The sequence below is a fragment of the Centroberyx gerrardi genome, chromosome 4, assembly GCF_048128805.1.
Source record: "Centroberyx gerrardi isolate f3 chromosome 4, fCenGer3.hap1.cur.20231027, whole genome shotgun sequence".
In the NCBI taxonomy this organism is placed as follows: Eukaryota; Metazoa; Chordata; class Actinopteri; order Beryciformes; family Berycidae; genus Centroberyx; species Centroberyx gerrardi.
Window position 1 is genome coordinate 12,539,626 of NC_136000.1, and position 26,311 is coordinate 12,565,936.

The window sequence follows — 26,311 nt, forward strand, 5'->3', positions numbered from 1 at the left end:
CAGCCTAGAACATCATGACCTCATTACCATCAATCTCTCTCTCTCTCTGGGATTTATTCTTTCATTTTGCCTTCCCTAAAAGAGGGTTTATACAACGGAAAAAAAGGCTGTACCCCATGCTAGATTTGTAATAATCTATTTCTTATTCAGTAAACTCTCCTTCAGTTTGATCCTTGACTTGGCAAAACCCTCTGATACCTCACTGGGAGGTGACAGTTATCAAACGGATGGCATATAGAAAACCTCTAGTGACCTCTTGTGGCTAAAAACAGGTATGAAGAATATAAAACTACATCTACACATCACATGGAAAAACACCACAGTGCGAGGAATGACTTTGATACAAGGATCTACTATTATTCTTTTTAAAAGGCAGTTATAGGCTACACTCAGAAGTGTCCCTTTGAATTTAAAGTGTCTCTTTAAATGTTTCTTTGTGACTCCCAGGAACACACTCAGACCAAAGAGCATCAATGTTTCCCTTAATTATAGTTTATTTAATAAATCAGACATGTAGATATCCCAAAAATCGTGGCTGCATGTCTAAAGAATTGTTACAATTACAAAAAAAAAACATTGAAAACATCTCCCAAGCCAGTAAAATTGGTATTGCATGGGTTCGCTCCATCACTAGAGGGCGCCACCAGTTCAACCTGGCAATACAGTACAATCATTCTGAGTAGAGCTTCCTCAGAATGGACTGTCAGATAAAACATTTTGTTCCATAGAAATATATCAAAAAATGTATCATGTCAAGCCTGACTGAGGTGATGCAACAGTGTTTGACTACAACAAACTTCACAAAGATTTTGTATTTGTTCACTGCTAAAATTCTAAAATTCCAGTATGTATAACAAATGACAATTATTGCATGTATACCTATTTTCCGTGTTTTTGCATTCAAGGATGAAGCCTTAGGTAAAAAGCTTTCACTCATTGCTGGTGCAGCCTTCGTCAGTCTCCAGCAGAGAGCAATGCAGAGATGAAATCACCCCCACCCACCACCCACCCCCACCCCCACCCACCACCACCACCCCCGACCCCACCCCCTGTGGTAAAATGATTCCATATGGATATGAGATGCATGATAAAGCCTGCGCGAGGCTATAAAAAAGTCTGTGTAACACTGAAGATTCATTCATTAACCCCGTGGGAAGAGGCAGGGGGGGATGCTCCATCAAGTTGTGGAGGAGGTTCTCCTAGACCTAGACCATACTGTTACTGCTGAGTTTGGTCCACTCAAAGATGTCCTGCTCACACACAATGTCTGAGTTGATGAGCAGGTAGCGGTCACCCACACAGAAGTGCTTCTGGCAGGCAGCACACTTGAAGCACTCCAGGTGGTACACCTTGTCCCGCACACGCATGGTCATCTCAAACGCACGGATCCTCTTCTCACAGGATGCACAGAGCCCATCCTGACCAAAAAGCCTGGGTGGATGAGAAGACGTCAGCATGTTATTGAGCAGAACAGGAAAAACATTCTCACACTGTTGTTGAGGTGAAACTTTAAAGGAACCATAGGAGGAAGGTTAGGTTAGGTTAGTCTAGTGGTTAAGTCCACTGGCTATATAGAGTAAATATTTTCGAGGTGAGTGGACTGCCCAGTCTCCTTGGAAAGGAAACAAACATATCCAAATACAGGGCCAAAGTGTTTGTTTCACCATATAACTTGAAGTGTAAAATTGATGAATAGAATCGCCACTAATTAAGAATGACTCAAGGTGTGCAAAAGTGGTGTGTGTCAAAATAAGCCTCAGATTTTGACTGTTGCAGACATTTCTTTAATCACTTTTACACCCTTGTGACACTTCACTGGTAACTGGTGTGTTTTTATGAACAAACTAGTTGATTAAATCATGATGTTATGACAACATAACTAGCTTCAGAAATAGCTGCCTGGTGTAAAACCAACCTGAGGTAGTCTCTCCGGCACAATTTTCTTCCCAGTTTGTAGTAGAGCCGGCGGCCGACCTCTCCCAGCCGACAGCCACACAGGTCACAGCTCAGACAGTCCTCATGCCAGTACTGCTCTATGGCCTTCAGGAAGAACCTGTCGCCGATGCTCTGCTGGCAGCCGCCGCACGTCAGGAGAGACGGTGGCATCTGGAGGACCTCGTCTACTGGCTCCCTATAGAGGACAGATAACCAGTTAGGATATCAGATATACTTTATCTTATTATCAACGATGCAAGGTTACTGAAAACATTAGTTGATTCATACTGAGGTAGCCTACTGCAAAAATAAAATACCCATGTTTGAGAACATAAAGCCATAGACTCCCAAAATAATTTCATTGGCCCTGATTGATGCTGACTGTGAATCTTTTGTAACATGTATAAATGTCATACTGTCCACTTGAGGGAGCCATTCCATATTGTTACAATATGTAGGCTACAGTAGCCAACCACAAAAGGGTAGAAAGTCACTTTACAGAGGGAAAGAAGCAGTGACTTGGACAAATGTTTGCAAAAAGGCTTCTGACATGTATTGCCTGTGAAAATGTGCAGACTTTAAAAAATGGAAGTAAAAACTAAAACAAAACAAAAAACTAAAATAATTTGCGTATGTAACTTTGTTCTAGACAAGTCAGCCTATAAAGATAAGCACCCCAAGTTGGTTAATTTATTCTTAATAGAACTAAACCTGTTCTCACCAATACAGAGAGCTCATTTCTAGACCCTTTTTACACTGAGGTACAAAGCTATCCTAGAACTTGATCATTTTTGTTGATTGTTTTTTGTTTGTTTTTTTTTGTCTGATCTTGCTTAACTGTATAACAGTGGCCAGTTTTTTTAATCTCATGCTATTTTCCTGCAGCAGTTGCCTGTGAGATAGTTTGGTTGTCATGCCACTGATATCTTGGGTCCTTGAATGTCTTTTTTTTTCTCAGAAATTGCATCTTATCCTATTAATATCTTATGACAACAAATATAGGTTACTTACTCATTGGCTTCCAAAGTCTTTCTCTCTATTGCGGATGACATTCCAAAAACACGATGTCCAAGCTGATGAGATGAGGTTTCAGAGTCCAACGCCAGCTTACTCTTGTCAGGACAGTAGGCTACCTGTGAAGCTGTCTATGGGCAGACTATAGCCAAGACGCGCTGCACCTGTTCCAACAGCCTACAAGACGCCAGCCACACGCAGGTTCGGCTTTTGTGTGATTATTTTTATGGGAAATTGAGTCCAGTCGAAATGGCCGCAAGACAAGAATACTGGGTCTTACGCCCTAACCTAAACGGTGATGGAGGACACTGTCATCATTTCCTGAGGCAATAAACCGCGGTGACATTTCCATGTCTCTCAAGTATATGTTATTATCCTACAGCGACTTTGAAGAGTGCGCGTGCCTTCAGATGCCATTAATCCAATCAAAAGGTCACTTGCGTGTTTCTCCTTGTCCGTGCGTCTTTTTTCTCCCAGCAGTCACCAGACGCGCTCCTCCAAATGAAGCCGCGGTCACCGTTATTGTGCAGCATCGTGTTTAAATACATCGGGCCCCTTCGGTCTCTGCTTTCGTTTCCCTCTTCCTGCTCACGACTGTTTGACAATGGGGGGAAATCGTTCTTAAAGCGACAGCTAAACACTGCACAGCCTGCTCTGTCATGCATGGAGTAAGTCGTGACTGAGACTAATGAGTTCATTATATGCTTTGCTACACTAAATTGCAGATAGGAGGCAAGATAAAGTGTGGCATGTTATATTTAGTATAGGCGTTGAGCTTTGTGTGTGTGTGTGTGTGTGTGTGCGTGTGTGTGTGTGTGTGTGTGTGTGTGCGTGTGTGTGTGTGTGTGTGTGTGTGTGTGTGTGTGTGAGAGAGAGAGAGAGAGAGAGAGATACTTGTGGCCTGTCCCATTACTTGTCTTAATTTACCAAGGCTTCACATTACAAGCTGGCTAGCTGATAAACTGGTGGAATAAAACACAGGGCTATTATAATGTGAAATATTCCAGCTCTTATGACGGTTTTCTTTGAGAGAAATGAATGCAATGGTATTTCCACATAGTTTGTATCCCCACAGCCGTCCTTTTAAAACCGGAGCTGCTGCGGAGCCATCCTCTTATCTGCTGCCAGTGCCTCGGGGCTGCCTGCAGGAGGGAGGATAGAGACAGCAGTTGGACTGGGCAGGGAGATAAAGCACCTCACTCCGGTGGCCAGAATCAGTTCTTCAGCCAGATGCAAGGAAGGTCGCGGGCAAACTCTAAAATGTAGGCTGAATGCACCCTTGGGCGAGACAGTTGTTGGGCTGTGTAGGCTCAGTGGATAGATACCAAGCTAAGAAGGCCCAGGAGCAAGGTGAGCATGGCACTGTCTTGTGCCAACTGCATAGAAAGCAGAGCAACTCGACAGAGATGAAACTCAAACTACAGATTCTTCAAACGAAAAACATTTTCCTAGACAGGATTATATGATTGGGTATATTGCATTCCTTTGTTTTGGTACAACACCATAACAAAGTGCAAGGGCCATTGTGTGTTTGTTAGTCTCATCATCACTGACCAAAAGAGCCATTCATTTTACTTTACAGGTTGGTACAATAATGTCTCATCCCTCAAAATTCTCATAATGCACAAATGCCAAGGCTCAAAAAGCAGCTTATGACACAAGAGAAGAGAAGAGAAAGTCGGTGCTGCTGATACGATACCCAAGTCATCCACTACATCCTGTGGAGCTGACAGAGAAGGCCCAGAGGATGTGCAGTTGGAGAGCAGAGATGAAGCTTTCCTGGGGGGGAGTGGGGGGGAGAGAGGACGGGGGGGGGGGGGTACACTCTGCATTCACTTCCTACCCCCCATGATGGCACCCCTCTCATGGCTTTCCAGATAGGCAGGCCGACTCCAGATGGTTCAGTGTGATAGGAGTAACGAGGCTTGCAGCTCACCATAAAAACTAGCTTGTTGTCATTAGGCGGGAAAGGCCTTATCTGTCTCTTAAGGCTTCCTAAATGTCATCAGAAAGGAGGTGTAGCCTGCACATACTGTAGACTTGACATTAACATGCAGCCGCTCCTCTACAGCAGGGAAAAAAACATTTGAAAGCACGGTGTCTTGATTTGAATTGTGCAATGTTTTATATAAGATTTCTAGGTAGAAAGTTGATCATTAATGTTACATTATAGGGTCCACAGGCATTTTTGTTTCCATCTTTATTCCTGTCTAACATGGGATCTGGGGAGCAAACAGTTAAGAATCTAGACAACCTTTTGGGAAGTGGTGTCACTCATGTCCAGCTTCCTGTTTTGACTGTTTGGTATTGAGCGCATTATGGAGTTGAAGGCAGAGTGGAATTTGAGGGCAAGTGGAAAATGAGGGTCAGTACTAGGCAAAATATACTAAAACAGCTATTGTTCCCCTCTTTCATCATCCAGCGATAGATGTGAATTCATTAAGAACTGTTTGAACTGTTTGTGAGATTGTTTTTTAAAATATTTTATTTTCAGCTTTTCAGTTTTATATTCAAGACACATGTAAACAAGATAAGACAAAAAATAACAGACAAAGAGAAGAAAAAGGAGAAGAAGAGAAAAAAAGGGAGAAAGAGAAGCTGCCAGACATATATATATATATATATATGTATAGTATGACTTAGTTCACAGCAATTTTCAAGAAGTTACATAGTCAGGTATTACAAGAGTACAGGTAAAGGGTAAGGAGTACAGGGTTGCATCACTACAGAATATAATTAACAACTATTTATCTTTGAGACAGTCAATGAATGGACCCCATATGTTCAAAAATCTATTGGGCGCTTTAGATTTGTAGAAGCGCATTCTCTCCATCTGTATGATTATGATCATTTCATTGAGCCATTTCTGAAAGCAGGGGGATGTAGGTGATTTCCAATCTGTTAGAATCATTTTTTTAGCAGCTACCATACTAAGCATCAATGCCAATTGTTCCTCAGATGTATAGCTTAAAGCAGTCTCTGAGCATCCAAAGAGTGCCAGTTCTGGATCAGGGGGAATGTCCTTTCCACAGACCCCGGAAAACCACTGGAATATTTCACACCAAAATTTTTGTAAATGAGGACAGAGCCAGCCCTCTGCACCTTTGCATCTGTCACACAATGGAGAAACCGATGGATAAATTTGGTGTAGTTTGGTCTTTGAATAGTGGAGTCTATGGATGACTTTGAATTGAATCAGTTTGTACCTGACATTAATCGAGCAAGTTTGGATTCTAGTCAATCCTTCATTCCAAATGTCGTCAGACACCTCAAGATTCAGCTCAGTGGACCAGGCTTCTTTCAGATGGTTAGTGGATACAGAGGTGGTAAATAGAGACACAAAGCGAGATATCAGGTGTTTGGAGTCCGGAGGAAGCTGCAGGAGCTCGTAGAATGGGCAACTCTCTGGCATGGTTTCAAAATTTGGGATTTTGTCTTTGACATAATACCTAATTTGCAGATAATGAAAGAAGTGGGAGTTAGGGATGTTAAATTTTGTTTTCAGCTGATTAAATGATGCAAACTGTTTGCCTATGTATAAATCTCCAAGGGTCGCAAGTCCCCTGCCCCTCCAGACAGCAAACACCCCATCCGTCTGAGATGGCAAAAAGGAATGGTTATGACATATAGGAGTGTATATAGAAACATTTGGCAGTTTGTTAACACTTCTTATCTGATTCAGAATCCTAAGAGAGTTTCTTAAAATAAAATTATTACCAATCAATTTATCTGGGGATTCTGTCTTGGAAAAAAACAGAGTACAAAGGGAGGAACTTTTTACTGCTGTAGTTTCAATGTTTAGCCACAAGGGAGGATTGTTAAATGATGTCTCATCTGGGAATCCCCATTGCCAATAAGTCAAAGCCCTAGCATTGGCTGCCCAATAATAGTTCCTAAATACAGGAAGGCCCTGACACACCAGGTCGGGCACCATGTCGGGCCGTCGGTAAGCGTCTGTGTCCCTAGTTTTTGTGGTGTGTCCCGCACCGTTGGCACTAGTCGGACCCCTGTCGGCGGCCTCCCTCATTTATTGGCTTTTGCAGATGCGCTTTTGATATGCGATGAGCTTTATATCCCCAAACAAATGGAAAGATAATGGAGTCCAGTTTCTTAAAAAATGATGAAGTCAGGAAGATTGGCAGATTCTGAAATAAATACAAAAATCTAGGAAGAGACACCATCTTGATTGCGTTGATACACCCCACCATAGATAAGGGCAGAATCCTCCACTTCTCTATGTTCAATTTAAGCTTTGTGACCATATCGACATAGTTGAGTTTAAATAAGAGTTTGGGATTTCGTGGTATTTTGAGCCCTAGGTATGTAAAGTGATCATATACTAGTTTAAATGGTAGAGCATTAAGGAAATCTGAGTTTGTGAGATTTTAAAGGTTGTTAGGTTGCAGGATACAGTATGATGTCACTGATAACCAAGTGAAACACCATAGTTGAATCATAAGAGGTGTCGTTTGAAATAGTTTGCTCTCTCCTAATTAGAGGTAGAACAAAGATGGTCATCCATCACAGACTATCTAAACACAGACTTGCAGGCCCATTTCCTGAAGTAAGAGAGCTCTGGACATGGTGTTGACTCTTTGATAGCACAAACTCTGGAACAGCAATAGCTAAACTACCACTTCCCGTCTAATCTGCAGTGAAGCGATAATTGGCTACTGTTTCAGAGCCGTGTCTCTGAGCCCTCCACAGGTCCACAAAGGTGGAAAGGTTTTATTGTTCACTGTTGCCTTACATGGAAGTGAGCAAGAGAGCTGTGAGTATGAAGTTTATGGCTAGATACAAGGGTCAGAGGTCAAACGAAGAACCACCCTGATTCTCCTGTTAGAAATGGCTGGCGGACTGTGTTGTTGTTCGACTGAAATACAGCAGGCTGCGGAAATGAGTCACTCGTTGAAAGGGAGCTTCACTTACCCATGGGATCCTCCCATAATCAGTATTATCCCTGAAAGAAAACACACTTTCAATGGAACAGCGCAATCAAAGAGCAGTGCAGCCATGTTAACTGCTTCCTGTATTTGCCAAAGCAAACCCCATGCAAGCTGGTTCCACATTCTTAAGACTTCTGGTTAGTTTGCTCTCTTTTAGACACTGACGCAAAATATGTGCTGGACGCTGAAGTGAAAACAGAAGAATGTGTGTGAGCAGTTCCAAAGATATCAGAAAAGTAAGATCACCACATGGATCCAGATTGAAGCAAGCAGGCATGGAAACAAAAGGCTAAACGCTGATGATGGCTGATTGCATCCGCTATTATTCATACCTGCTGTCAACGCAATAAAAAAGACCAATAAGGATATTATCCAAGAGTGCTGGTATTTTCCTCTGCTATGGAAACAAAAGGCCTCATCAAAAGAATAGTTCTGAGTTGGGAAATTATTCTCCGACTCATTTTGTATTTGTGTGCGTGCCTGTGCCTGTATGTGTGTGTGTGTGAGAGGGTTCTACAATTAGATTAGTCAATATTCTAATAGTATTTTTGGAGGTCAGTCTATCCAGAGAAATGGATGGTAGGCCTACACAGGACAGGGTCAGAGGAGTCTCATATAACCGGACATTTCTCTTCACCCATTTACTTCATGTGTTGATCACTCTGCTGTGCTTTACTGCCACCTGCTGATATAACTAAGCAAAGACATTTTCAGACATAAACTGGTGGGTGCAGTGGGATGATACTTTGTGATTTAACCTGGCATTTCTCAATTACCGAGGCTTTCCACTTGGGAGCTTATACCGTTTATATTTCATTATTTTATTATTTAATGCATTCTCAATATGGCAAAACAGGGATCGCATCTTTAAAGTTACAGTCAGCAATTAAAGATCCATTCAAGTGTTTCTTGAGTATATTACTGGGTAATTACAGGATATGGCTTGCAGATGTAAAAACAAGCCCTCTCAACTGTAATTCAGCACAGCTCTGTTTTACTCCAATTGTTACAGGTTTTGTCAATACAAAGAAGATGTTAGTCTGAATTATAATTTGTAATTCAGACTAATGTAAGAATATGTTCACTTTCACTTCCCTAAAACAGATTCACTGGGTGGGCTTAGATTTCCCCAGCTGGTCTGGGGATTCAAACTAGCGACCTTCCAGTCATAAACTTGTTTCTTCATTTACATTTTGGTTAGCATCAGAAACGAGGCCTTTAACCTGTTTTGCAAAGTAACAAATTAATAAATGAAATGAGGGGTGTAGCTAGGAATTATGGGCCGGAAATGACTCTGGACCCCCTCCACTTTCCTCTCGTCCTTTCACCACCATTACTCCATCTATGCCAAACATCTGTGTCTACCCATTCACAACTCAAACTCACATCCACACATTCATTTATTGATCAATTATCACACATGTCCCTGATTGAGATTATGGGTTTGGGATGAAGGTAATATAGTAGCAAAAACACCTAAGAACTTGCATGCTGGAATTTACATTTTCAGAAAACATTCCCAGCCTGTGTCCTCAATTTGAATTCACAGGAAAGATTTCCAGATATGCAAGTCAATATTTGAATGAATGGAATAGATGCTGCAAACTTGCAATAAGATATTTCCTCAAATTCCCTGCAAAAAAAACTGCAACAGCAGATTGGAGAAGTTGAAATCACAGAGCTGTACTTGTTCTGGAAAAATATATTCAAGAATAAAATACATTTGAGCAAACATATTACATGTTTACAGATTCTATTCCATTCATTCAAATATTGGCTTGCACATTTGTAAATAGTAAATTAATTTAGTGTTAGTGTAAAAACATGCAAGTTCTCAGATGTTTTGCTAATCGGATGTCATAACCAAACTTTTACCAGTAGTCTTCTGTTCAAAATCTGTCTAGTGAAGAAAGTTTTGTTTTATTCTGCACAGGAAACCTAGCCAGATTTTATTTATTCCTGCTTGTTTCAGACAACCCAATAGTTGCTGTATCATATTTTTGATAAAGTTTTATTTGTTTGCAGTTTTGTATATTTCAACCAAACCTTGTTTCAAAATCAGAGCAGTGTGGAATCAAAGTACAAAGCCTATACAGTATATGCACTTGAGGACCACAAAGGCATTTTAATCCAGATAGTTTGGGGGCTCTGGGTATTCAGGACCCCGATTCCCCCTCTATGGCCCCCAGAATGAGCCTACAGGCCTGGGGGCTGAATGAGTAAGTCTAACAGCAGTTTCAGATGCTCTGCTGCCCACTTTCATGTTGAAGTTGAACTTCATACTGATGTGAAATTAAAAAAAAAAATTATTCTCATGACTAATCAGTTGTGTAGCACCCATGCCAAGCAGCAGAGATGGGATAGTTCATGCACAAAAGATTCTATGGCATGGGGATCGAGATAAAATAGCCTAATCAAAGCTAATGATTTTGCAGATTTTCTGCCAAGAGGGTGTACACAATTTTGCCGGTCCACCAACAATAACTTCGAAATGCATTATTATTGCAAATCTACTCAAACATTAAACATATAAACTAATATGTTTGTCTTTGATATACACACGTAATTGTTAATTAACCTATACCGTTATTTGGGGTTTTGTTTGTACTCCATTAGTCGGGCATATCTTTGACAGCTAAAAAGGGACCTTCGCCTTTATAAAGAGTTTCTTCGCCTTTCGAACCGTCTCAGTTGTCGGTGAGGCCGGCGGGGCGGATCCCACACTAGAGTGAAAGAGAAAATAAAGCAACACAATAATAATACTTGGCTATTTCATTTATTTCGCTAGCAAGCTCCCCTGTGGATATATAACATAAAGGTGGGTAAATCTGGAGCCGTGTATCTACGGTAGCTTGCTGGCTGGCCGCTAGCACACGCTGCTATACTGACAAGTAAGCTAGCTGTGCGTGAAGATGCTAAGTCAAGGGTCTGTGCTAACGTTAGTGCGGCCAGGGCCATTTTACCAACCGACTGACAACACTAGCTAACTGACCTGTCTACTATCAGAGCTGGTCTGTAAGTTAGTGGCTGTTCATCCTGCTGGTGCCGGGCGCCTTTTGGCAGTAGCAACTATAACTGAAAACGTAGTTACTTTCTGGGTCTTGAGATTGGCATCTTTCTCGCATAGTTTTAAGAAATGTGAAATTTCATGATTGAGTGATGCTAGAAATTTTGCTAACTATCTAGCTGGCTGAAGAAATCAAGGCCCACTACATTGTGCAATCTGACGTTTCCCTAAAATGCTGTCCTCTTTACTCACAGTGCAGCATGTGTTTCTAACTTTTTAACAGCTGTACAGTCTGTCCAGAGATGGCTTTGACTAAAGTTATGATCATAGCACTCATACCCATATTTGCAAACTCTTGTGATGGTAAAATGTCATTTTCATATAGCAGATCTCCTCTCTTCTTCTACCAGAAGTTGATGTACCATCATCCCTTTCCTTTAATTCACAGATGCCCTCAGCGATGAACGGTAATAGGACAGTGCAGTCCGCCAGCCCAGATGTGGGATCCGCTCCAGGGTCAATGGGCCAAATTGGGTTTGGTGGACAGTCCGAAGTCTTGAAGCAAGTAATGGGTATTATCGAAAAGAAGGCTCGCAACATGGAGAAGAAAAAGGTGAATATTAACACAGTGTCCTATTCAGAAACAATCAATAGCTAAAGCGGCCAAGTAAAACTGAAACACCAACTACACAAAGTTCTCTGTTTAAGTGTGAAAATGCAGCTCCTCTTCATTCCATTTGAACATTCTGCTACAGGGCAAACTGGATGATTATCAAGCCAGGAAGAATAAAGGGGAGCGTCTCAATCAGGACCAGCTGGTGGGTACACACAAGCCTTCATCATACTGGCCACAAGTTATTCTGCCATTAGATTGCGAATTGCAAGTAATGTAATTTTTCCTTCCTCTTTTCAGGAGGCCCTGTCCAAATACCAGGAAGTCATGAATAACTTGGAGTTTTCCCGGGAGTTGCAGAAGAGCTTCCTTGCATTGGGACAAGATGTAAGGATGACTCTGGTCTTCTAAAAATGTTCCTTCAGAGTGGTGCCACTCTGGCTTTTATTAACATGACTGTGTGTGACCCCTGTATGTCACCATCAGATCCAGAAGGCGGTGAAGAAGACTGCGCGGCGGGAGCAGCTGCAGCGAGAGGAGGCAGAGCAGAAGAGGTTGAAGACGGTTCTGGAGCTCCAGTTCCTCCTGGACCGACTGGGCGATGACACTGTGCGACAGGAACTGAGGCAGGGAGTCGGGGGGTCCCCACTACTTACAGATGCAGACCTCACTGCTCTGGATGAGTTCTACAAGTTAGTGGGGCCAGACCGTGACCAAAACATCAGGTTGGTCTAAGGCATTATTATCTGGATTGATTTGGGATGCAAAGGACCTTTTTTAAAAAAAATTAAAATAAAAAAATTAACAGGATGGATACAACTTATCTCTACACTCACAGGTTGGCTGACCAGTATGAAGAAGCATCTGTACACCTTTGGGACCTGCTGGAAGGGAGGGACAAGGCTGTGGTAGGAACAACATGTAAGTCAAATGGAATTTGGATCAATATTTCCACATGGTTGCAAGCTATGCTTGAGTTAATTTCTTGCTTTGGCCAATAATTTCCAGTTCAAGCAATAATTTATAACCCAATTTTTAGTTCCGATTAAAAGGGCATTAGTATTAAAGACAAACTGTCTTTATTTAGTTGCCCAGCTGGTGGTGAACATTTTGGCAGGAAGTAGAATCAGATGGCTGGTGACACAGCAACCAGAAGACAAACAATTCGTCAAGTTTTTGTTTTGTAGAAGCTGGCTGTAACTCAACTGTCACATAATTTTTTGGAAAGATTTGTGCTGGATAATCCCGAGGCTAGAGAGGTAGAGGCCGTGGTGCTAACTGCCACAGGCAATACGAGACAAAGATTTTTTGCATTATGCCTTCAGGAGCCTTCTCGTGATAATATATGCCATAAAACATTCCTAATGTGTTAGTGTAGCATGTGCATGGTGTTGTGTCAATGCAGCGTGTGTGCAGTGCTGCGATGTGAATAATCAGGGCCTGGGGATATTGGAGTGCTGCATTCTCAGCGGTCTGGCCTTGGGACTCACACAGACTGCTGCATTCTGCTTGGGGGCTGAGCGCTGTGGGCTTATCCTGACTCAGCAGTGGGGCAGGGTGCCAGTGGCCTTGTCGCCTGTGGTTCCACTGGCCAGCTCTCTGGAGCCACGTAAGGATATTGGTGACCCAGTTCAGTGTAACGACACCAGCCAACCCCTTCACCTCAGCAAGGAGATCTCACTGGGTGACTCAGGGTGATATTTATTCAGGCAGCAGTGGACCTCTTGGCTTGAGGCATTGGCAGCAAAGGAAATAACGTTGACCTGCTTTGTCTGAACCACCGAAAGTGAAAAGGCCTGGGCTAGCTGAAGAACTTTTCCAGTGTTTTATGACTTTTCCCTTCCAGTATTTTCACATACTGGCCAGTTTGAATTCCAGGTCAGCATAATGATTATTGTAGCATATTTGGAATCTCATCAGTCAATGTGTAAGAAATTCAAGCCACTGTAGGCCTTTCGCTCTTTCAGTCTTGAATCAAGATTCACACTCGTGTTGCCGTAATTCTCTGAGTCAAGGAAAGCTATAGCAGAGTCTACTATACACACAGGATATTTGTGTAACTCTGATTGTATGTACACTAAGGTTTCCTTAAAATGGGAGTTTTTCTTTTAAGGTATCATCCATTAGAAATATTTTTTTCATGCTGTTACACCTAGGATAGTAAATACTGAAAGTGGAATCAAAGTATAAAAACACTTTTCCTGTGACAGTTGAGTTATGGCAATTTGGTGTTATTCCCACTGTTACAGCTGTCACCGTAGTTGGTGAGGTGTGACTGGTTAGTTAAATAGCTGCTTCCCTGTTGGCCAGGTTAAGCTGGGGATGTCCACAAAAATCTCAAGTCTGAATATGTGCTGAATGAACCCCAGCCTTGCTGAGCATGTGATGTTTCTGAATTGACCACTGAGACCAAAGATGAAACCATTTTATCACTTGTTGGCTTTTTGATAAATTGTGAGCTTAGAATTTTGAGGTTCTGTCTGACTTTTTTTTAATCAAAATTGAGTTATCCACACATTCATAATCTTTGAATGTTACTTTATGCATATGTGGTGTTATTTTATAAAAAAAGAACCTTTTGGGGTTAAATATTTAAAAAGATTGGAGTTCCAAGCTCACGAAATGTTAAGTGATGTCAAGATTAATGTCACACAGTAAATGCGATGATTGGATGTTGGCTTCAGTGGCTTGAGGTTTCATTAAATTGATGGCCATCTTATTCCTCTGCCAGACAAGGCACTGAAAGAGACTTTGGACCAGGTGCTGCTAAGCGGATACTTTGACCGGGTTCCAGCTCACCAAAACGGAGTGTGTGAGGAGGAAGAGGAGGAAGAGCCAGCAGCAGCAGTAGCAGCAGCAGCAGCGGTAGTCGTCGAGTCGTCAGAAGCAGAGGAGCAGACTGTTGAAGCAGGTCATTATCCTTCTCCGAAATCCAACATGTTATTTTTAAATCCTAATTTAATCAAGCAATAAAGATATCAGTACTGCATTCTCTAAATTGTTTGTCTCTTCACAGAAACCGAAGTAATTGAGGAGTACATAGAGCCCATTGAGGTGGAAGCCACAGAGGTGAGATGAATTGCCCTCTTGTCACTGAACTCATGGGGCTGATTTTGTTTTTTCTTGCCTTTAGCACTGTGCTGATTTGTGATGGGCTGTCCTTTTCTCCAGTTTGTAAACAGACAGTTCATTCCAGACGGCACATACAGCGGTAGTGAGAAGGAGCAGGGCGATGAGTGGACCACGGAAACAGAGGTATGCTGCAGGGATGGTATATTTCTAGGATTTTAAGTTGACTTTTTTCTGTTTTGTGTTCCTGATCATTTTACTGATTCGTCTGATTAGGACTTATTTTGCATCCTAAAGCAATCTGTGCTCACATAACCTCTAAGTCAACTGCATAGGAAGTTCCATTTGGGTTAGTGTGGTTACAGTGCATCAGTGAGTCATAGCACCCTAAACCTTTTTTTTCCCCTGACACGTATCTTTCTCATTCTCTCTCTTCCGCTCTCAGGCAGTCAGTGCGATGCAGCAGCAACCTGTGCAGCCTACCCCGCCCCCTGTCGCCATGGATACCCACCCGTTGAACTTAGCCTCTCCTGTGCCGCCCACTGACCCCATGGTCAGGAAGCAGGTTGTGCAGGACTTAATGGCACAGATGCAGGGAACGTACAACTTCATGCAGGTGAGGAGTTGTGCTAGAGATGACTCTGTAGTATAGATGCTTGGCATGGTGCTAACCACATGCACTTTCTCACAGGGATGGGACGATATGCTTATCTCACGATACGATTTGATACGCGATATGGGGTTTACGATTCGATACAACCAACTACGATGTAATAAATAAAAGTTCAATGACAACAAAGTCTGACTGTGCAGATTTATATTTATTTCTGAGCCACAGATCTTTCTAGCAATGGAATTGGCTTGCTAGAATGTAAACAACTTAAAAATGTCATTACAAAGTACAACTAATATATTATCGACGGAGAGCTTGTGGGCAAGCCATCTCATTTGTGATTACTACAGCAGAATAAAATGGAGCTAATATCAAGATTCATTTTTCTGCCCCACGATACGTACTGTCACATTTTTGTCATTCAGTTTTGATAAATCGTCTCATCCCTACTTTCTCAGGACTCCATGCTGGAGTTTGACGGACAGCCCATTGACCCAGCCATTGTATCAGCCCAGCCCATGAAACCCGCTCAGAGCATGGATATGCCTCAGATGGTGTGTCCCCCAGGTAAGATATACAAATTTAACCTGGTAGTCCATAAACTACACATGGAAACTCAGTTCTGGTTTCATATAGGTGTCTTTTTGTAAATGTGGCATTTGAGAGATTCAAATGGGTTTTCTAGTTCATAAGGGTGCGATGCTCCATCTCTTCTCAGTTCACCCAGAGTCCCGGCTATCGCAACCCAACACTGTTCCTGTCCAACCTGAGCCCACACAAGTGAGTATTCAAACATGAATAGACAGTACTGACACTCTATTTACCAGAAAGAAATCTTCAATAAAATAAAATGTTTTAATATCTACTCTTCCTATCCTCAGGTCCCTATCGTCTCCCCCACACCGCCCCCCATGTATCAGACCTCGCACACACCAGATCCTCGACCTTCAACAGAATCCATCGACCCCATCCAGGTAAACCATTTTGACCAAGACTCTCAGTGGGCTCATCACATAGTCACAGTTAACACTTGCACTGTGCTGTAATGAAAAGCATACCTTGTCTCAAACTCTTAATTCTCAATGCATCAAATTTAAATCATTAATTCATGGTCAGCACCTGAGTTATTTGAGATTTAGTCATGTCAGAAAAGCTATCCAAAGCACTATTTTACAGGTCAGGAAAGTGAAAAAAATAAGGGAAAATAGATGTGTTCAGTCACAATACATAATACATTTCATGTAGTTGTAGACCCAAAAGTATTTCACTTATTGTAATATGTTAATACAAGAATGTTCTCTAGCTATAGTCATATGGCCTAGCTGACAGTCAGTGCCCAGGCACAGCATCAGCATACATCGTATTGAACACCAACACAAATCTCTAAATCCAAACAAGAAAAAGTATTGAATTTTAAATTGGAAATAGGAGGCCTGCACGTCATGAATGAAGTTTAAAAATCGTACAAATCCATTGATGTACATTTTGGAATGGGGTATAAAGATTTGGTTGTGTATCTAACATGCTGTGTCCCCTCTTCGTCAGACCTCCATGTCCTTGTCGTCGGAGCAGCCTCCACCCTCTACAGCTCTCCCCCCTGCCTCCCAGACACAGGTTTTCCAGCCGGTTTCCAAAGCTCCTCACAGCAGTGGCATCAATGTCAACGCAGCACCATTCCAGTCAATGCAGACAGTAAGACACCTGTCATAACGCTTGTGTCCCTATTTTAGTCAAACCTGCTCAACAAATACTAATACTACCAAATAACACCTGTATTACAGTCAGTGTTTTTAAGTTTATTCTAAGACATGAGCATCTGGCCAGCCGTATAGATGAACTTTGCATTGCAGCAGCAGAGCATTGACCCAAAATAGAAATGCATTAGCCACCATGAAATCCTTAAATGCCCTCTGATAATATTGAGATTGTATGGCTTTCTAGTCAAGCGCCGACATCCAGGAAGTAATGAGTAATGGATTTAACTTCTAATGAGCCTGTGACCTTTCCTCTGGTTTCAGTTTTAACACAATGTGGCTCTTTGTTCGGCCCTCAGGTGTTCAACCTCAACGCCCCAGTCCCGCCAGCTAATGAGACGGAGGCTTTGAACCAGGCCAACCAGTACCAGAACAGCTACAACCAGGGCTTCAGCAGCCCGTCCCAGCATCCTGTGGAGCAGACGGAGATGCAGCCAGAACAACTGCAGTCTGGTGAGCAGAGATGGGGGAAGATTCCTCGTTCACTCATTTATTCGTTCATTTGTTTGTTTACTTACTCTCTTGATTGCGACAGGCAGGTCTCCCTGAGATTAGGGGATTCCAGTTAGACTGCATTTTTAGAAATCTGTCATTTAATCCTTTCATCACACCGTGCATGTTCTGCATTCCATGACCTACTCCAGAGATTGACTTGCTCCTGTTGCATGGTACCCACCCCCATGTTTTTTTAGTAGTTGGTGCCTTCCATTCCCAAGACCAATCAGGAGGCCATCAGCAGCCTTCCCAGCAGGGCCCAGGCTTCGCCCGGCAGACTCAGTCCTTCTACAACAGCAGAGGCATGTCGCGCGGCGGGCCCCGCAACGCCAGGGGCATGATCAACGGCTACAGAGGCTCGTCTAATGGATTCAGAGGTAGACGGTCACAAACCACAGGCACAAATTAAATGATTGTTTTCATTGAGAGCTTGAGCAGAAGCGTAACTTTAAACCCTTCCTGTTTTTTCAGGTGGTTATGACAGCTATCGCCCTCCCTTCGCCAACACTCCAAACTCGGGATACGGACAGACCCAGTTCAGCACGCCTCGGGATTACTCAAACGGGAATTATCAGCGGGTAAAGATACACACTGACTTCTCATTCCCCCTGCTCATGTGATCTTGTTGGAGTAGTTTCTAAAAGTGTTCTGTCTCTCTCTGTTGCTCCAGGACGGTTACCAACAGAACTACAAGCGAGGAGCTGGCCAGGGACCCAGAGGAGTGTCTCGAGGCAACACTCAGGCAATGCGATCCTGAAAGGCCTTTTATATTGACTGTGACTGACTGACTAACTTGCACCACACTGAAAATTCAAAAATCAAGAATGCATTTGCCCCAGCTCACTTGTTCTTTTTTTTGTTCGTTTATCATCAGTGGTATTTTTCCTGGCTCTTAAATCAAAGTATGCCTGCTTTGATATTTGGAAATATTACAAATTTTAAGTCTGAACACAAGCTAAGCTGTAAATCCAATCATGGGTTTACGCAAGCATGTGTTAACAATGTTCCTGTAAACTTGAAAGATTTCATTTAAGTTATTTTTTTGTATAAAATAAAACAACACCTGCCACTGCTGGTCCAATCCTTGGGAGTATTTTCCCTTTCTCAGCCCTTTTCTTTTGTTTGTCATTTTGGTTCTAAAAAGCGTTTTATTTTCAACGAGCTCCCATTTCCTTGTTTGTAAATTGATGTTGCTTCAAGAGTTTCAATAAAGATGTGTTGCATACCCATGCTTTAGCCTGAAGTTTTTGCTGTACAGTTTAAACTTGTCAGAATCACACACAGCTCTATGAAAGGAAGGGTGCAAAATATGTAATCTGCTAAAGCCTGAGATGGACAAACTTCTGTCCTAATTTTTGTTGTTCTGTCCTTTATATTGTTGTGTTGCTTGAAAGTGCAATTTAGCTCCATCAGAGGCTAGATATTTTCCCAGTGCGAAATAAGCAAATCAGCTTAGATTAATTGTCTAATTGCATAGATTACAACGCGCATTATTGATTGTTTTGTACTTTGTTTGCTACGGACATGAAAACGATCCAACTCAGGCCAAAGCGGAGACTGCTATTTGAGGAACGTCGCGCAGTTTTGACGTCATGTCGGGGGTCCTCCACTAACTGGTGTCTCCACGTGAGAGTATCAACAGCATGATGGCTGGCATGTAACTTCTGCCTTCCGTGTCTTCTGTTGTTGGATTTTTTTTATGTGGATTAAAGCACCAGCGAATTTGTCTGTAACGCAAGGTAATTATTTTAAACGACAGAATAGAAAGGCGTTTACTTGATGCTCTTTCTCCCAGTAGTCCAGCAGGTTTATCGGCCCTTCCTATCATTTGTTTTGACTGAATATGCTAACAGTTTGATCCTGTTAACTCTCTTGACAGGAGTTCATGTATGAATGCAACTGTGCGGCTGTTTCACCTATATGTTGTCGGCGTTATTTTTCCTCTCAGTGCCATAATTTAAGAGACGATGGCGACATTTCGCAAGAAAGTGGACAATCGGATTCGCGTCCAGATAGAGAATGGTGTGGCTCTGCAGCATCGCACCATGTTCGTGGTGGTGGGAGATCGAGGGAGAGATCAGGTAAATGGTTATCTTCACACTGTACTGGTTCCCCGTGGATATATGCTTTTTATACCACGGTAGCATTGAGTGTCATTGAGCAGCAACCCAATTCTTCATATCTCCTCACTCACTCTCTCTCATCCAGGTTGTCATTCTGCATCATATGCTGTCTAAAGCATCTGTCAGAGCACGACCCTCTGTACTGTGGTGCTACAAAAAAGACCTTGGATTTAGCAGGTGAATATAAACACCTTACAAAGATTTTGTTGCTCTTAATTCATCGTATTAAAAGGAGAGGGGGTTTGATGTCGTGTCACGTATGATTTCATCAACAGCAATCGAAAGAAGCGCATGAGGCAGCTCCAGAAGAAGATTAAAACAGGCACTCTGAACCTGAAGCAGGACGACCCGTTTGAGCTCTTTGTCGCCGCAACCAACATCCGCTACTGTTACTACAATGAGACGCATAAGATCCTGGGAAACACTTTCGGCATGTGCATCCTACAGGTGAGCCTTACGCCCGTATGGCTGTTCACTAACAGAAAGTTGATACTCTCAGGTGTTCTTAAGCTGTTTCTTATGTGCTCATTGTCGTTCAGGATTTTGAAGCTCTCACTCCCAACCTCCTGGCAAGAACAGTGGAAACTGTTGAAGGAGGTGGTATAGTGGTTATACTGCTGAGGACAATGAACTCCCTCAAGCAGCTGTACACAATGACTATGGTAAGTCCACACCCTGTTCCATCTATATGCTTGTCATCCTCTTTGGCTTCTCTGTGCAAAACACTTAACTGAAGACTGCTGTGGCTGCTTTTCCTCCAGGATGTGCACTCTCGATACCGGACTGAGGCCCATCAGGACGTGGTGGGAAGGTTCAATGAGAGGTGGGTTCTCTTCAGGCTTTTATGGGCATTTGGAATATTTATAAATTGGTAAAAGGGAAGAAAATGTTTAAGTTTGCCTTTGCTATTTCCAGGTTCATCCTATCTCTTGCATCCTGCAAGACCTGCGTTGTCATTGATGACCAACTCAACATCCTGCCCGTCTCCAGCCACATGGCAAATATCAAGCCTGTTCCTCCTAAGACTCAGGTATTTACAGGCACAAGTGGGCTCCATATCAACCAAAGCAGAAGGCACTATTCACTGGTGTGTTTGTTGTACGCTCACTGATCCCTGACCAGTTCTCTCATCTCCTTCAGGAGGAGGGTTTGTCTCCAAGAGAGCAGGAGCTGAAGGATCTAAAGGAGTCTCTTCAGGACACTCAGCCTGTGGGCGTGTTGGTGGAGAGCTGCAGGACCATGGACCAGGTTAGAAGCCCTCAAATGCTATAGAGCCAGATCTTACATTTTATATTTAAGGCATTCAGCTGATGCTCTTACCCAGACTGACTTTCAGTGAGGGCACCAGTATGAAAAGCTTAAATTCTCCAAGATTACGGCAACCAGTACTACGGGGTGCAAGGGTCAGAACAGTATTCCTGATACATCAAACATCAAATATTGTTCTATTTTGTATCCGTCTTGATAATGTAATTTGATAATGTAATTTCTTGTGTTGTCGTCTAGGCCAAGGCAGTGCTGAAGTTCATTGAGGCCATCTCAGAGAAAACCCTGAGGAGCACCGTGGCTCTGACCGCTGCCCGTGGACGAGGCAAATCCGCAGCACTAGGCCTGGCTGTGGCTGGAGCTGTGGCTTTTGGGTACAGATCAGTTTTAACGCATCTTTAAAATCATACAAATGTCTCAATTTTGTCTATCATATTACCTCCTCTTGCTAATGATAGCCTGGCCTTCTTTACAGCTACTCCAATATCTTTGTAACCTCGCCGAGCCCAGACAACCTGCACACCATGTTTGAATTCATCTTCAAGGGCTTTGATGCCCTGGAGTATCAGGTAGGCTGCCTGAGTATCTTCTCTGCATCTGTCTGTTATTAATGTCATGAACACATGACACTTCATATCCTTTTTTGCATTTATAGGAGCATCTTGACTATGAAATCATCCAGTCTTTGAATCCAGAGTTCAACAAAGCAGTGGTGCGAGTGAACATTTTCAAAGAGCATCGGCAGACTATCCAGGTAAAAAGGCCCGGACCGGCCTCAAGTCACCATTCACTGCTGTCATGCACAACAGTATGTAAAATACTTATGTGTGGTCTGTGTGTATGACCTTTGGTGACCTGTGACCAACAGTACATCCACCCAGGCGATGCAGTGAAGCTGGGCCAGGCCGAGCTGCTGGTCATTGATGAGGCTGCAGCCATTCCTCTTCCTTTGGTTAAGAACCTGCTGGGACCTTATCTGGTTTTCATGGCTTCCACAATCAATGGGTTTGTAACATTTTTTGTACACAAATGCTGTGGTTTGTGGTTATGCAAACCTGCCAATGATAATGAGGATGGTGTGTGTTTCTGACCGCTGTTTTCCTTCATCTGTGCAGGTATGAGGGCACCGGACGTTCTCTGTCCCTCAAACTGATTCAGCAGTTGAGACAGCAGAGTGCAGACAGCCAGCAGAGCATGTCAGCAGAGAACAGGAGCGCCAACACAGCTAGGCTAGCAGCAGGTAGGTGTCCCAGTGTTCAACAAACTACAACAAGCATCAGTGGTTTACAACGGAAGCGTATGCAGTATATTACCACATCCGACTAACCAGTGTCTTGCCTGCACAGCTCGCTCTCTCCATGAGGTTTCGCTGCACGAGGCCATTCGTTACGCCTCAGGAGACCCTGTAGAGAAGTGGCTGAACGAGCTGCTCTGTCTGGACTGTCTCAACATTCCTAGGCTCGTTTCCGGCTGTCCCCTCCCTCAGACCTGCGACCTGTATCCTTTATTGGCTTTAAAGGACGTAGCAAAGTTACAGTGCAGACCGTATGTTATGTCTAAAGCTAAACAGTTGCAGTTTCTTCTGCTGTTGTCCTTAGCCCCGACTGTCCAGATATTATGTGAACAGAGACACACTGTTCTGTTACCACAAGGCATCTGAGGCCTTCCTGCAGAGGTTGATGGCCCTTTACGTGGCATCACACTACAAGGTGAGATTTTTCATCTGTAATCAAAGACTTCACATTTCCTCAGGGATCATGATGTCAGACAGTGCTGCATCCTCTGCCTGTGTTATTTGCTGACTGGATGCTTTCTCTGGCTCCAGAATTCCCCCAACGACCTCCAGATGCTGTCGGACGCCCCGGCCCATCACCTCTTCTGCCTTCTGCCCCCCGTCCCTCCCACACAGAACTCACTACCTGAGGTCCTGGCTGTGGTGCAAGTAAGACACTCGGGACCCCTCATGTAATATGTGTGTGTGTTTTACGGTGTGCAAGACTCCTTGTCATTCCATGCATTTGAAAACAGCTGGGGGAGCCTTCTCTTATAGGCCCCCCATAAGTCCAGAATAAAGACCTTTTTATTCAGCACATCCTGCAACCTACCTTAACTCCATATCAGCCATTCCTTTCTTTGTTTACTTCCCTACAGTCTGCCTCTGCCATTCACTTAATTCACACATACACAAGCTTTGGCCTCATTTCTTGTTTTAGTTATCCTTGTTTTTTATGTTTTTGTGTCTTTCTGTAAAGTACTTTGTGACAAACCTGTTTCTTGTCTTGACTCGCATATATAATATTCCTTCTTTGATCCTTCAGGTGTGTCTGGAGGGGGAGATCTCACGTCAATCCATCCTGAACAGTCTGTCTAGAGGAAAGAAGGCCTCTGGTGACCTCATTCCCTGGACTGTGTCAGAACAGGTACAGATTGGCCACAAAGTTGTTTTTTTTTACAAAATCTTCACAACTGGTGTTTCCACATTGCTCTCATGGATCCTCCGCTCTTCTCTTCGCAGTTCCAAGACCCAGAGTTTGGCGGCCTCTCTGGAGGCAGAGTGGTGCGAATCGCTGTCAACCCAGACTACCAAGGGGTAAGAACTTGTGTACATCTTGACCATGAGGATGCTCCAGCTTGTTTACCCCATTTGTTAATTAATCTGCATGTATGTAACTGGGTATCAACCTGTCCAACAGATGGGCTACGGCTCAAGAGCGCTCCAGCTGCTGCAGATGTACTATGAGGGCAAGTTTCCTACCATGGATGAGAACGCACATGCAACCAACAGCGAGATCACCTCCGTCAGCAGTGAGGTAATGCACAGTCAAACACTTAAAATGTATTCATCATCTTTTGAGAGACAGCAGTTCCTCCCATTAAGTGTAACTAGAGTAGAAATACAATTCTTGGCAAATTATACACACATTATTTTGAATGCTGATGGTAGCTGTCTTCTTGTCACTGGTTGTCCAGGCTGTCAGTCTTCTGGAGGAGGTTCTCACTCCCAGAAAGGAGCTCCCTCCTCTACTGCTGAAGCTGAGCGAGAGACGGGCAGAGAGACTGGACTATCTGGGAGTTTCCTATGGCCTTACCTCACAGCTGCTCAAGTGAGTGTCCCTGCCTATGGGGTGGTTGTAAGATTTTTGCAGATTTAGTTTGAAATGTCAACAACTCTTTTTGCAACATTGACAGGTTCTGGAAGAAAGCTGGTTATACCCCAGTCTACTTAAGGCAGACTCCTGTAAGTGTGAAAAACCCTCTTTTTTTTATGTTTTAGTGAAAAGTTTGTCGTCATATTGTTCGTTTCTGTACTTTGTGCTGTTGTCACACACTGTATTGCTTTGTGTGTAGAATGACCTGACAGGGGAGCACTCCTGTGTGATGCTGAAGGAGTTGAATACAGATGAAGCCCCAGAGCAGGGCCAGTGGCTGTCTGCCTTCTGGAAAGGTGAACTTCCACAACTGTCACACAACTCTTTCTGCACATCAAGAGAACTTGTTTGTTTGATCCCAGGATACTTCTGCTGAACAGTTTCTATTTTCCTCAGATTTCCGCCGGCGCTTCCTGTCTCTGCTCTCCTACCAGTTCAGCAGCTTCAAGCCGACCATGGCGCTCAACATCCTGCAGAACAAGAACACCAAGGAGCTGATGAGCAGTAAGACTCCTCTACTTCCCACTCTACACTGATCAAATATCCACAGCATCTTACCAGACCTCACCTGACTCGTCTCTGACCTCCACAGCACTCAGTAGCGCTGAGCTCGCAGCCCAGTTCAGCCCTTACGACCTCAAACGTCTGGAGTTGTATTCAAGGAGCATGGTGGACTACCACCTCATCATGGACCTGATCCCCACCGTGGCGCGCCTGTTCTTCCTCAAGCAGCTGGGAGACGTCTCCCTCTCTGTAGCACAGTGTGTAAGTTTCCCATTGTTTCGGGTCTCTGTTGTTTGTTGCTGTGAACTAACAATTGGTTGCTAGATGTTGACAGTCTGTGTTCCTGTCCAGGCGTTGCTGTTGGGCGTGGGGCTGCAGCACAAGTCAGTGGATCAGCTGGAGAAGGAAATTGAGCTCCCAAGCTCACAGCTCATGGGCCTCTTCAACCGCCTCATCCGTAAATTTGTGCAGGTGAGTTGACGCCCAATTATAATCTTTTGGCAAACATAGTAAAGAGGATGTTATAGTCAGAAACAGAGTCATAAAACCTACCATTAAAACCTTAGTGACAACTTTTCTCATTTCTAATATTCTTGCCCTTGCTATCCTAGATCTTCAGTAGCATCCAAGAAAAAGCTATTGAGGCAGAGATGGTGGCCTCTAAAGACGTTGCCATGGAGCCTACTGTCCGAAGCCTTAATGACGATCTGGTATGTGGTTTCTCATCACTCTCGGGGCACAGGACCTAATAATATCTTGCCTTTGTTCTTTGAGAGGTTATGTAGAAAAATGACTTGACTTTTCCCTCGCTCACCAGAATGAGGCAGCTAAGGAGTTTGAGGAGAAGCACAAGCAGGACATAGAGAAAGTCAAGGAGATGGAACTTGACGAGTGAGTATGAGGGAGGGAGAGTGGCCTTGGTCATTATTTGTGGAGGTATTTTACATCGAAGTGACAGGCCGATGCTCTTGGTAGTTGTAACGTTTTGTTATGTTCTTACAGGTACAAGATCCGTGGAAACGATGAGGAATGGGACCAGGTGTTGAAGAAGGCAGGGAGCACGGCTATCGTCAGCATAAAGAGGTACAGTAACATCCAGAATCTTTGGAAACGATGCATGGTTATTGTAGAAATGTACGATTGTAATGATGTCCTACTCCAACAGCGACAAGAAGAGGAAACTGGATGGGGGAAACCACATAGCAAAACCAGGGGAAGCACAGCATGGGAAACTCAAAAAGAAGGAATTGCAACATGGCAAATTCAAGAAGAATAAGGACAAGCAAGGCAAATTCGGAAAGAAGCCATGACAATAAAAAGCGCTGCACTAATAGGACTGTGTATGGATACACAGCAGCACCAAGGTGGTCTGTAGTTTGGAGAAGTCTGAATATCTCCAAAGGAATAAATGGACTTTATATTGAAGAGCACCCGAAAGACTGTCAGCTAATATTTTTTATCTTTCACAGTTTATGTATTCTGTGCCCCGAATTCACAGGAATTTTCTTTTATGTGGAAACAAACATGTTTGTTGTTCTGATTTCTTATGTTGTGTGCTACATTCTGTTTTGCCATACTGTCCAATACCACTCTGCCTCATGAGGTTTGTATGCACAGAGACTGTACATCAGAAAATAAACAAAACACACTTAGTTGTATTAAATAAGGATGGTTTACTTTCCATTAATTAAACACAGTACTTTTACAGTTCCCTTTTAGTTAAGAGGTAATAATTTCAGGGTAAACGTCTGTAAAAAGTTAACGGAAAGATTTTTTTTTTTCAACTTAGAAAACCTGAGGTATATGATTGGCTTTAGGCTCCA

The 26,311-nt window shown here is 43.2% G+C and overlaps 3 protein-coding genes across 4 annotated transcripts; 2 read left to right on the forward strand and 1 right to left on the reverse strand.

Annotated features, from left to right (window-relative positions):
* Window positions 1-1,040: 1,040 nt before the first annotated feature.
* On the reverse strand, window positions 1,041-3,694 carry lmo2 (LIM domain only 2 (rhombotin-like 1)). Its single transcript, XM_071896679.2, has 3 exons — window positions 2,947-3,694; window positions 1,916-2,131; window positions 1,041-1,431 (listed from the first exon to the last, which is right to left on the reverse strand). The coding sequence occupies exons 1-3, from the start codon at window positions 2,985-2,987 to the stop codon at window positions 1,206-1,208; spliced, it is 483 nt and encodes a 160-aa protein (XP_071752780.1). The 5' UTR covers window positions 2,988-3,694; the 3' UTR covers window positions 1,041-1,205.
* A 6,893-nt stretch (window positions 3,695-10,587) lies between these two features.
* On the forward strand, window positions 10,588-18,670 carry caprin1b (cell cycle associated protein 1b). 2 transcript variants are annotated; one of them, XM_071896650.2, is made up of 18 exons: window positions 10,588-10,713; window positions 11,351-11,515; window positions 11,658-11,720; window positions 11,816-11,902; window positions 12,002-12,240; window positions 12,354-12,436; window positions 14,247-14,426; window positions 14,532-14,584; window positions 14,687-14,770; window positions 15,030-15,200; window positions 15,656-15,764; window positions 15,916-15,977; window positions 16,079-16,171; window positions 16,743-16,889; window positions 17,251-17,404; window positions 17,644-17,823; window positions 17,918-18,024; window positions 18,117-18,670. In XM_071896650.2, the coding sequence occupies exons 2-18, from the start codon at window positions 11,351-11,353 to the stop codon at window positions 18,201-18,203; spliced, it is 2,064 nt and encodes a 687-aa protein (XP_071752751.2). In that variant the 5' UTR covers window positions 10,588-10,713; the 3' UTR covers window positions 18,204-18,670. The 2 variants fall into 2 exon arrangements, with proteins under 2 accessions (XP_071752751.2, XP_071752752.2); XM_071896651.2 differs by having other exon boundaries at window positions 17,647-17,823.
* A 396-nt stretch (window positions 18,671-19,066) lies between these two features.
* nat10 (N-acetyltransferase 10) lies at window positions 19,067-26,014 on the forward strand. The gene is made up of 29 exons (XM_071896589.2): window positions 19,067-19,185; window positions 19,395-19,527; window positions 19,655-19,746; window positions 19,845-20,016; window positions 20,109-20,231; window positions 20,331-20,392; window positions 20,485-20,599; window positions 20,710-20,817; window positions 21,076-21,209; window positions 21,311-21,404; window positions 21,491-21,589; window positions 21,704-21,840; window positions 21,951-22,075; window positions 22,182-22,332; window positions 22,448-22,544; window positions 22,661-22,777; window positions 23,154-23,255; window positions 23,351-23,425; window positions 23,529-23,645; window positions 23,806-23,939; window positions 24,025-24,073; window positions 24,184-24,280; window positions 24,381-24,488; window positions 24,577-24,749; window positions 24,840-24,959; window positions 25,100-25,198; window positions 25,306-25,379; window positions 25,491-25,571; window positions 25,654-26,014. The coding sequence occupies exons 2-29, from the start codon at window positions 19,414-19,416 to the stop codon at window positions 25,796-25,798; spliced, it is 3,114 nt and encodes a 1,037-aa protein (XP_071752690.1). The 5' UTR covers window positions 19,067-19,185; window positions 19,395-19,413; the 3' UTR covers window positions 25,799-26,014.
* Window positions 26,015-26,311: the final 297 nt, after the last annotated feature.